Raw genomic sequence first — 12615 nt, forward strand, 5'->3', positions numbered from 1 at the left:
ATACTCTATTATTTCCAAAAGCGTGATTTGAATGCAATAATTTACCACATAGCCTCTCTCCAAACGTGAGTCAGGCTTTATTTATTTCTTGTCTTGTGCATCTGAGCTAATTACCTTGAGGCAGCGGTATAAAAATCAGTTGCTGTGATTCACTTCTTGAAAATGTATTTTGCTTCTTCTTAAAATCTTGGCCTGCTTGACCTCAGCAGCCTTCCCCAGTTTGAAAATGCAGGTTATAATCCTCTGTAGGGATTTAGCCAGGTGTCTATTACAGCATGTAATCTGTGATACAGCTTCCAATATTCATGCTACAGAAGGGTTAAGCCCCTCTGTCTTTGTTCCTGAGTGAAAAAGTCCATGAGGTGTTAGTGTGGACAGGGAACAGATTGAAAGAAGCAACATCTTCAATCAAACCATAAGCCTGTGTGGGTGTCACTGAGGAGCTGTACTGGTGAGAGGCCAGAGGCTGCACCTGAGCAGCAGCACTCAAACTTTAACCCTTGAACGGCAGCTTCAGCACTGCTACTGGCTCCCCTGCTGACATTCAAAGGTCATACTACCGCTAGACCTCTGTTTTTAACCAAAATCCTCACTCTAGAGTCACTGTCCCATCCATCACTGAGCTGTTCCTCAGGAGGCACTTGGTAAGACAGTGCTGCCCAGTGGGAGCAAGGCCAGCCCCAGCACCCTGTCCCAGGCAGGGACAATTGCAGAGCACCTCAGACACCACTGTGGAAGTTCAAACTGGCACAAACAGACATTACTCTGCTAAAACAAGCTAAATCCAGATAATTGAGGGGAAACCCTACTGGGACCGGTCAGCCCTACTCAGCAGCTTCTCGGGTAACTCTGCTTTTTCCAGCCAGGGCTGAACGTGATCAAATCATGTGGTACAGCCATATATATGCCTTTGCTGTGCCTGCAAAACAGGTACCTGTTCCTAAAGCCAAAGCTTTTAGACTATGTCAGTAGTTTTGGTAATATTTTTAATTCCATGAGCAGCCAACACCAAAATAAATAGTAACCTTATTTGCCTGCCTGCAAGGAGCTATTAAAATCAATCTCCAATTACTGTACAGGAAAATAGTGGGTTTCTTTTAGATGGTCATAGTGTTGGGAAAGACTCAGCTACCTTTTATTCTAATTGGCAGTAAAGCGTTTAGAAGTATTTATCAGTGTTTAATTATTTAGAACTCTCCTAATGGCCTAAATATCAATTTAAAAAGTTACAAATATTTTCCACCTTATCCTACAGAAGAGCTGCTCCTTGGAAGGCTTAAATGAAGATTTATTTATGGCTGCCTGCTAGTCACAAAACTGCAGTTGCTAATGCTCTGGTCCTTTAGATGTCCCCAGCACAGACTGAGCTAAGTTTTCACAAATCAGGGAAAATTTTGTATTTTGTTGTATTCATTTTACCAAGATAGAAGTCTTAAAGAGGATTATTATAGAGATCAAGACATTAAAATATGTAACTAATCACATTTAAATTAATTGTTTTCATAATAACGTGTACTAAGGGATGTTCACGCAGAGTAATACCCTTTTACACTGTTTTGGTAGTGTTAGTATGACTTACCATGCAAATTACATTTAAAATTAATTAGAAGCAGTTTAAAGCCAAGTGGCTGGTAGAAAAAATGGGAACTTGACTCCAAGCCTTTGAAGCAATAATTATGTTAAATGTTTCAAAATTACGTCAGCAATTGCCATGTCAGTAGACAAAGGGGAACTTACCTAAGCTCATAATTTCTCTCCTCATCCCAGTGTTAGAATTCAGGACATTTATTTTATCAGCTTGTATCAGCTTAGCTATTTTTCTCCTAATTTTCTCTTTAGAGTATTTGAACTCCACACAGATTATTTTGGTGTCATCAAATCATACATCTCTTAAAATAGAACTGTGTACCATAAAATTAAAACAATAATTCCGTTTATTTGGGAGGTTATGCATTCACTGTGCCATTCTTTTAGGTATCTTGTCACCAGCTCTCATCATCTTACTTCATTCACACTACCTTGTGTTTTTTTTAGAGGTCCCTTGCCCAGTTATTCTCTGATTCTGTTGGCACCTCAACTTTTGCTAAAAAGCAGAAGATAAAAGGCAAAGGGAGCAGAATAAATCAACTAATATACAGAAAGAAAGACAACATCCCATACAATCTGGGTTACCCGCTGGAAGTCGTAAAACATGACTCCTCCAGCATCCAGGGACTAGTGGATCAGCACAGCTTTAGCTTTTAACACGAAAAATCACAACAGACTCAGTGGTTGTTTGTGGAACAGGAAAACAAAGCCATCCCTCAGCAGTGCTTAATGCACCTGTCTGGCTGCACAGGAGCATTTGTTTGCTGGGTTTCGATACCCATGACCTCCCAGTGAAGTTGCTTTTACAAGAGCAAGGGCAGAAGCATGTAGGTTATAGGTACACAGGCAGCTTTGTGGCACTGGGTACAAAAGAGAGCAGATTTTTCTAGGAAACCTCAGACAGGTGTGATTTATGCAGCTCTCAGCATTTTCTGTAAAACTGATATTTACATATAGCCAAAGGCTCTGGAACCTTACAGATTTCACAATATCTTTGTTTTCTCTGAGGAAAAGAAAAGGCCTGTGTAACTTAGCAAATTGTGGCATTTGTATCTGATATATTAAATGGAGCTTAAATATTAAAATATTCTGTGTTTTCTCTATTCTTCTTGAAACTTAGTTTTAATTTTCACTGTTTTATTCAAAAGGAAGGCATAGAAATAGCAACCATGAGCTTGAAATCAGAGCTGTAACGGGGACTTATTATAGACAATATTTTTCAGAGTATTTCCAGTTACAGCTGCATGCTTTGAAGCTGTCAGCAGCATGCTGTTTTTCAAATAACCCTTTTTCCTGTCTTGTAGTTTTCTTTCCTAACTTCTAGTCCCAGTAAATTGTTGTCAGTGTTAGCATTCATCTGTATTAACATGAAAGAGAGAGAGAAAGAAAATACTATTTTCCAGCCCAGGTAAGAGGAATTTGCCAGTGGGGAGGGCAAAGTGAGTGCAGAAGTTCTTTTGCTTGTGTTCTGTGGGAGTATGTCAAGGAGCAGAGCAGTGGCCAAGGTGGAAACTGATGTTTGAAACCCATTTCCCACAGTGGATGGCATTGAATTGCTTCATTGCCCTGAGGCTTTGAGATGGAGAGAAGCCTAACTGTAATTATAAGAAAAGAAAAGGTTGATCATCATACTGGGGCTTTTTCTGTTTTCAGGGTAGGTGCAGGGAACTCTGATTAATGACAGTAATAGCGACACTTGTAACCTCATTGAGCTCTGCTAGGTACAGGCATGTGCATGTTTTTCCCCAGCAGTGCTGACCATCAGTGAATAGAGGCATGGCTTCCTCCACCAGCTGTATGTCAGGCACAGGGAGGGATATAGAGCAGCAGTTACTCTCTGGAACAAACGCAGAATGAACAAGTAGCAAAATACTAATGTACTGCTGAAAGGTGAAATTAGGCGTACGTGATTCAGTGCAGCCCACGGGGTCTGATATCTTGGCAACTGCTACAAGATATCCCCAATCTGCAGACAAAATAGCCTTTGTGAAGAAGCGGAAGATTGTAGTGTGCAAGTTAATGCATCAAAAGGCCGGAAAGAGAATAATTCACTTTCACCTTGCTACAGAGGACAAGCAGCAATAAAAGCTGTGCTCTATTGGCAAGCTTTTTTTGTTGCTGTTTTTAACTCAACCCTCAGTTCAGAGCTACAGCCACCTTGGCAATGTTCCAGCTGAAGCTGCTGACATCTCCCACCTAATCAAGTGCTGGATTATCTTGTTCTGATAAATTGAAGCTGGTGCCTCATGAAAAGTGTTTCCTGAAGTACTTCAGTACCCTGTAGTAAGATGGCAGATATCTGAGTCAAGCCCCAGAGCAGGCAGAGCACTGTTTTTCTACTGGCTTTTGGTGGCAAGTATAAAACGTTTTAAGGCAAGGTGATGTTGAGCTGGGAGCACAGTTAAGCATGATAAATTCCACATCTGGGTGAAAGGAGACTTGAAGGTGTACGAATACTGTTTCATACTGAGTACATACAGGCTGCACTGCTAACCAGAAAACACTTGCCCTAAAAATTACTTCTTTTGTGGGTGGACCTCTGAGGAACATACTTACTTTGAAAAGGAATCCTCTTTGGCTGCTGCACTTTCTAAGAAGAGTTGGTGTTACTGAACTATTAGAGACTTGCATACTATTCTCAGTCTTTTGTGACTCAACCCCTGGTCTGAGCCATTCAGGGTAAATAAGGCTTTTTCTTTTTTTAACATATACTAAGAAAAATGTTAATATTACAGAAGCAAGGATGCTCTATATGTTGTGTTTGTACATTTACTTTAACAAGTAAACCGGCCAGGATAAATCTCATTAACATAGAGGTATTACTTGAAAGCATTTGTTTTCTTCTTTCTTGGTTTAACTCCGGGAGAAAAAGCAGCAGTTCTCAGTCAAGAAACATCTTCCTGTGTCACAGTCCCCTGTACTGTGCCTCTTGTAACACTGTTTTGCTCTTTTTCAGGGGAATCCCTACATGTGCAATAATGAATGTGATGCGAGTACCCAAGAACTGGCTCATCCTCCAGAACTGATGTTTGATCTTGAAGGAAGACACCCCTCCACATTTTGGCAGTCCACAACTTGGAAGGATTATCCAAAGCCTCTTCATGTTAATATTACGCTCTCCTGGAACAAAACCATTGAGCTCACAGATAACATAGTTATCACTTTTGAATCTGGCCGTCCAGACCAAATGATCCTGGAGAAATCACTCGACTATGGACGAACATGGCAGCCCTACCAATACTATGCCACGGACTGCTTAGATGCTTTTCACATGGATCCAAAATCTGTGAGGGATTTATCACAGCAGACAGTCCTAGAAATCATTTGCACAGAGGAATACTCTACTGGGTACATGACAAATAGTAAAATAATCCACTTTGAAATTAAAGATAGATTTGCTTTTTTTGCTGGACCTCGGCTTCATAACATGGCTTCTCTTTATGGCCAGCTTGACACAACCAAGAAGTTAAGAGATTTCTTTACCATCACGGATCTGAGGATAAGACTGCTTAGGCCAGCAACGGGTGAAATATATGTAGATGAGCAACACCTGGCACGCTACTTTTATGCAATTTCTGACATAAGGGTATATGGAAGGTAAGTGAATATATAACTTCAGAAACAGGCATGTGTGTTTGATTTTAGAAGTTATTCAAAACTGTTTATTTCCCTAAACATGATGACATTTTCTGTGAAGATATGTTCATTGGAAATCGGGCTCAGCTGAAGGCCCTTTCTGGTCATATTAAAAGTTTTTGACTCGCACAGGACAAAGTCCCAAGTGTTCGTGGGCACTAGCCTTGGATCTTGAGCCCTAGTTCTCACAAGCAGGATAGCATTGTTTCATATGTTGGCTGAGGAATTCACCCTGGCATTGGAGCACTTTCTTCTTTTGTGTAGTTGGATCCTGCTCTGATAGCAGTTAACTAAAACCAGAAATTCTGTTTTATCATTTGACTTTTCCAAGCCTTTAGTGTAAGCTGTGATTGATACAGCAGCCTTTGCATGAACCCTTCCCACTAGGTCCAGCTATGAACAAGGAGGGCAGCAGAGAGTAGAGTCCATTCCTTGTACTTTAATTAGCTCTGAAATGCAGTGAAGCTCATTTAAAATGGAAAAAAACAACAGTGTTTTAGAGAGACTGATTTGAATATAACAAAGATGATTATTCAGCTGGATGAAGACAAAGAGTTCCCTCTAGGGCAAGTGGTGGCCAGTATCAGGTGCTATAGTCCCAAAAATAATAACTCTGTGATGACATTCCTATTGGGAATTTGTCTTCTCAGCTCAAACTAGCAATTGACTGATGCCCTCAAGCAGGAGGGTGATCCTTTTACGTATGTCTTGGATGCCAGTTTGTTCCAAAGAAATAAATGGGATCATCTCTATTAGCAATTCACTCACCTCTCTAATATACCTTATCTTTCTCCTCTGTTTCTTCTGTAGAGAGTTGAAGTTTTCCATTTTAAAAATCTTCTTTCTTTTTTTTTAAGAGAAACTAAGTATCAAAGCAAATGGAAAAGCTAAAGCATCTTGGAATGCCAGGGACTCTTTTCGTAGACACAGAACTGAGTGAAAAAAAATAGCTACTGTTATTATATAAAACACTGGTGACTATATTTTTATTATTCCTGTGGTGAAAATCAAAATCATCAAAATACATTTCCTAGGACCATACATTTAGTATGTAGTTACAGTCTTCTGTGTCCACACCAAATACATACCCATACATGAGGAATCACTAATTTAACGTTAGAAAGTATAAGACAAATGTTGCTGTTTAAAGAATTCTTGTTGTAATACTCATTAGTTACATTGTAAATTATTTTTCAAAAGTCTTTTGGGAGGGCTACCTGGATCATGAACAGCTTAAGACACTGTTTGAATTAGTTTGATAAAATTAGCCTCAGTGTATAAAAAAATAACACCTATGTTCTGTTTAATATATATCCTTTCTCCATTGGGTTCCACATGGGTTAGCTCTACTGAGGCATCATATCAAAGCTCAGGATTTGAAGATCCTTAGGCTTTAAGGAAAGCCTGCTCCCCATCTGAAAACCCATTTGGAGCTTAGCCTGACTTCAATTAGACTATCAGTACTTTATCAAAGAAAGCATCTGAAGGATTAAAAAAGAGTGCATTGCATGCAAATTAGAAACAGAAACCTTCTGAGAACATCTGGGGCTCAGCAATCTTGTGAAAAATTATCTACAGAAATGAAGCGTGACTGTACAGAGAACTTATCTGATGCTGATGCTTGTTGTCTAAATGCTGCAGTAATTGGACACATGCTTTAAAAGAAATATCTGATGTGTAATAGTACCTCACTAGATTAGATTCGTGTGAATTCTTATCACCATTCTGCTAATGAGAAGAACAGCTCTTTAGGGATTTGGTGCCGTTTCCTTCAGTATCTTGTGAACCCTCCTTGTTAAAGACTTCAGGGCTTGCTTACTGATAGGTAGCTGTGGGGCTGCAATACACAGCTCCTGGTTGTTAAGGTGCACCAAATGTAACTTGCAGAAAGCCCACTGTCACCTGGTTTTAGGTATTTTTTTTGTCTCCACCAGAAACCTTATAGCCCCCTCCAGAGTCTCCCAATCAGCATTCCAGGCATGTGCCCTGGCACGCACTGAGCGTGCTAACTGATGGAGGGAAGCGAGGGTTACCAGGGTGGTTGTGCCACTGTTTCTGATTCAGCCCAGCTTTCCAGTTGTTTCAGCTTAATTTAGGATGTTAACTGGAAAGTAAGTTACAAATGTATTTTATTTTGCTACAGTGTTTCATATCATGGGCTTTGAGACCCAGGTATTTGTATACATTTGGTAAAGGTAACTTAGACTATTCCATGAAGATGGGATACAAAGGGACATTGCCAAGGAACTTGACATGTAGGGGATGCTAGCAGACACCCTTTAAAGCTAGTCCTTTGTTTTAAGGAACAATGACAGTGAAAAGCATCTATCTTAAAGCCACCATGTTAAATATACAGGATACTGGGGTGATTAATACTTCACAATGAATTATTGATAGGAGATTTGCCCACCTAATATAGGGTTTGTTTTGTCAGTGGTTTGCATTTTGGTGTGAAATAAGGCTGATGTATGTTGCATTAGAGATGAAAACCTGTGTACTTTCAATGAGTGCCTTCCCTCCTCTATTACCACCTGTTTATTCATCTTCAATTTACCACTTCCATTGTGTATTTATTAAGGTGATGAAGAAAGGAAACGTAGCTGTTAGCAATTTCAGCAACCCCATTGTGCTCACATTATTCAAGAAACCTAATAATCCACATGAACTAATTCTGACTTACTGATGGTCTGCTTCACTAAATCAGGGTGATTTTTTTCTAGTGAATAATGGACGTTGTAGTGTGCCAGTACCTTAATTAAAGGGACCCTCTCTTAGTCTTGATCTTATTTTAATTTACAGGGTAATACTACAATAATATCACTAATGGAAGGTACATTAAAGGGCATAAAGTAGCATTAACTGTATTAAATTATGGCACTTGTGTTAATTAACTGCTGAAGCAAGATGGTCCAACGACTAGAAAGGTCAACTAATGCATAAATAAAGTCTTCTGGGATGGGAAGCTAAGAAAGAGCAGACATTTTTCCTCTGGTCTGGCCTTGCTGCGGAGGATCCTGTGCAGTAACCTCAGGAAGGTTTCTCTCACTTTGTTGCCTGCAGAGGTGGCCTGAGCTGTCTGCAGGCTCTGCCTGTCTCTGACTCCATGTGAAGGACAGTCCTGGCAGGAAGCCATGAGGTACAGCTCCCACATTTAAACATTTTTTTTTGCAGAAGAAGTTCACTAAAATGCTGATAATAATTCCTTTGAAGTCAAGCAAAAGGTTCCTAGCAGATTTTGGATCAGACTGCTAAAGGTTTAACAATGTTCATTTTAAAGTATTTTTGCTCTAACTATTATATTTTTAGTGACAGGTACATTTATACACTGTAAATTAACTGTAATTTGGGATGCTAGTAAAAAAAAACATTGTCCCAGTGGGTAACAGAATGACTAGCTGGCTAAAACAAAGGCTTTTATTGCTTTTGAATGATTATGTTTTGATCTAAGAGCCACCAGTTTCTTTCTGACACCAGAATATCCAGCCTCTGTACAATGTTATTAAGCCCTTTGGAATTTATTTTTATACTCATCTCGCCTTGAAGCTTCTGTATTTAAGCTCCAGGGTTTTCTGACCCCATCTCAGCTACTATTGCTGTTCCAGAAGCAAAAGAAACCTCTAACTCACAGTACACAAATGAAAAGTAACCTCAATTTTAACACTTTCTCTCACATTATCTCTTCTAAATTTAAATCCATCTCAGTATCTAATAAATTACTCCAAAGGAAGGTATATTTTCTACTTAGGGGTTTGGGGCTTTTCTGTCTTCTTTGTCAGCCTGCCCCGCCTGCCAGTTGTGACCCTGAACCGCTCAGTGAGGCTTGTGGTGGATTTGGGGTGGGTGAGTGCCCTTCCCCCGAGTGGGGGGCTCTCACTGCCACCTTCAGCAGGTCCCACCAGGGACTCTGGGCTCTACTGGGTTTCATCCTCTTGCTTATTCTGCACATCCAGTCTATGGATGGATTAATTGGATTAAAACTGCATGTTACTCTGTCATACACTTGGCATAATATCCCTCTGCAATTTACCCAAAAACAGACCTTTTCCCTAGGAAAATGATAATAGATAGAAATGCTATAATTTTATTTATAATACAAAATGTTTTCATTGGTGTTCAGCTCAGAACCAGACCATCAATATTAAGATACATAGGCTTCAAGCTTTTAAGGAGACAACTGAATACCATTCTTGCTTCTAATATTTATTTACTGTACTTGAATAGTCTTTGTTTTACAGGAACACTTGCATAAGCAGCTTGTTCTCCTTTGAGATTTCTACTAGTATATGGAGGGAATCTAGCAATTTCTCTGATTAAATTATGAACTCATTAGAGAACAGGAAAGAAAAAGAAATGTATGTATTTAAGAGTGTGTCAATTTATCTTTAACTCCCAAGTGCAATTTGCTTTTTTAATATATCTACTGTTATATGTCACTAAGGAAAATGGTCCATCATTTTCTGTAAACAAATCTAGGATCATCAGGAATTGAAATAATTAAATGGTCACAGTGTGTATTCACACAGTCTCCAGTGGTTTACTCAGTACAGGTGTCCTGGATGGGTTTTACTCCTACCTGTGTTCAGATAATACTGGTTTCCACCCTCCATCCCAGCGACACAAGTCCTTCCTGTCCATCAGCTCACTGTGGTCTGTCATAGTGACTGGAAGGGGAGCAGAGCAGTGGAGCCTGAATGCTGCCCAGGACTCTCATTCTGCTATGTGCTTTTATAACTAGTGGGTTTAAATCACCAGGTTTCACTCACCACCTTTGCTCACTAGCATTTGATCATCTTTTCTTGGCTCGTTTTGCAAGATGTCAAGTATTTCCATACTGATTTCCCCCAGCTGTCTTTCAAGGAAGCTCAGTATCGTGAAGGATCGGGGTGTTTGAGGAGATGCACCAAGCCTTTTTGTAGTATAATTCATTTTGCCATTGAATATTAAAGGAATAGAGATAAAACTCCTGATGAAAGAAACGAGAATTTTTTCTTTCTGTGTTGCTTTGTATGCAGAAAAGCTATCCAAAGAGCCTTTCTGAATAAATTCAGTGATTCCAATAGCTTGCAGAAACTTTCTTTCTTTTAAGCTTTTCATTTGAAAAGAGTTCAATTTAATGCAAACACTGAAATAAGCTTAAGGATCTCCTGGATCACATATACAAATGATTTCTGGCACAGGAATGTCCTTTGGATTGAAGTTAAAGCTGCAGTGGTACAACATATTATCACATTAAAAGTTTTTAAATTTCCAACTATTTCACAAGTAATAGGAACTACTAACTTCTAGGTGTGGGTTTGTTTGGGGTTTTTTAAGTTTCCATTCTGATCCTTTCCATGGGTATCAGCATGGTGGTATTGCCTGCCATCTCAGTAGCTAATTCCACATGCTTAGGAGTTGATTTTTCCTGGACACTTCTCAGTATGTGAAGTGGCTCAGAAGGTAGTAGTTGGAACCAAAATATCCACATGCTTTCTCCTGGCACGGGTGATGTTTCTATCTCTCTGTTAATCTCTTTTTGTTAGCTGTAATAAATAAAGGCTCATTCAGCTTTCCCTGATATATGGAAATATTTGAAACTTTGCTGTCTGTCGTCTTATTTCCCTTTAGAACAGTGCCATAGTATGCTCTGTATCACTCCCTGTATGTTATCAGAGGTATTGAAACAAGGGACTAGTCCTGATATTAGTTTCAGATGCAATCCTGTAACTCAGGAGTAATGTTAGTGAAGTTACCTTTACTAACCCAGCAAGCTTCAAATGCATGTAGGAGGATCAAGGGAAAACAAGGGATGGAAAGGAACAGAGGACAGAAGGAAGGAAAGAAAGAAAAGAAGGAAGAGTACAGAAGGCTAGCCCAGCTTCTAATTAAAAGCAAATAGGAAAAAAACACACCTCTCAGCTTTTTCATGCTCTCTCATCTTTGAATCATAAGGCTCATATAAAGCAAGACAGTTCTGCCAAGTCCAGTGATACAGTCACATGGAAAGACCTATTCAGAAACTGGAAAGGGAGTTAGTAAAGGTCAAGGTCTAACAGTATCATTATGTGGGGTCTGTGAGAACCCTTCCTCCCGTTCACTCTTGAGTCCATCTCTGGGATTAATGTGCCTCAGCAGTAATGGTGACCTGGGCACAAAGGGAAACATCATGGTCCCTACTTGATCACAGCAGGCTGTAGTGCAAAAAGCCTCAGTAAAGCACGGGTTTAACATTTTGTTAACTGGGCTGAACAACAGGGTAAGTTTTCAACACTGCTGTAATTCTGGTTTCATAGAATATAATCTTGTTCATGGAGTATTAAGGAAAGAGCTACAGAAACAAATGGCAATGCTGTGAATTTAGCAGGCAGCAATATGGTCAGGGAAAAGGAGATGAGGAGTTTGCTGCAGGTAACATTCCCAAGAGAAAGTCTGGCTGCTGACGCATTCAGAAGAGCATGATGTTAGCTGCAACCCTTTGCAGGAGAACAGGCTGTGTCCTGGTTAGATTTGTGGGACATGGTAGAAATAAAAGGATGCTGAATAGCAAGAGGTGTCCTAATGACACTAGAAGGGAGCAGGAACTGGAGAACTTCTTGACATACTACCACTCCTGAGTGAGACCACCTTTAATTTTTGCAGCACACTGAGTCCTTGGAGCTTTAGAGTCTGTCTGTGAACAGCATTTGGTTGCTCTCACAACAGTTCATCCAGACTTTTATGCTGGCAATGCTGCTATGCTCTGGAGTAACATGGCTGTACTTCACTGGCAATTATTCTGACATTTTAAAATAAGCCAAAATTAAAAGCATTTCAGGAAGAGACTGATAATCTATAGCTTTATACTGTAGATTAAGTCTGATCAGGTCTTGGGACATTCTGTGGATAATGCAATACATGGTATATACACATGCCCCTATTCTAGTGCTGGAGGGCAGTTTTCTAAAATCATCAATCTTCCTTTGAACCCTTGAGTCTATCTTCTGACTTTGATGTTTTTGCAAATGTCAATAGTTGTCTGCTTCTCCCTTGTAAACTCCCTGGAAGACTTGTGATTCTTTTCATTTTCTCCCTTAAATCTATTTGTGTCTTTGTGGTAGCTATCCAGAGTGCCTTTCCTCTCTGCCATGCAGCATCCCCACTTCCACCCTCTCCAGATGTGTGTTGTCCCGTGATATTAGCCAGTATCTGATATGTTAAGATTTATAAAGTACTTTGAAATACACTTAAGAAAGATTGGCAGAGAAGCACAGTGGATTGTTGTAATCTGTCCTCTGTGCACCGTCACTCATAAAACAGGCGTGGAAGGGAGTAGTGGTACAAATGTTAATGATAGCAATGCTGTCCCGAAAGTAGAGTGACATGGTGGTTCCCATTTAACTGCCACCAGTATTTCTGTTACACTGCAAATCAAAC

The 12615-nt window shown here is 39.8% G+C and overlaps 1 protein-coding gene across 10 annotated transcripts in view; it reads left to right on the forward strand.

Annotated features, from left to right (window-relative positions):
• Positions 1 to 12615, forward strand: part of NTNG1 (netrin G1) — a 148130-nt gene that overhangs the window by 60303 nt on the left and 75212 nt on the right. For all 10 annotated transcript variants that reach the window (XM_050306686.1, XM_050306695.1, XM_050306690.1 and 7 more), the window contains exon 3: positions 4544 to 5184. In XM_050306686.1, the coding sequence (XP_050162643.1) occupies positions 4544 to 5184 (641 nt within the window). The remainder of the gene's footprint in view (positions 1 to 4543; positions 5185 to 12615) is intronic.

The sequence above is a fragment of the Myiozetetes cayanensis genome, unplaced genomic scaffold, assembly GCF_022539395.1.
Source record: "Myiozetetes cayanensis isolate MyiCay16 unplaced genomic scaffold, myiCay2020 scf12, whole genome shotgun sequence".
Lineage (NCBI taxonomy): Eukaryota > Metazoa > Chordata > Aves > Passeriformes > Tyrannidae > Myiozetetes > Myiozetetes cayanensis.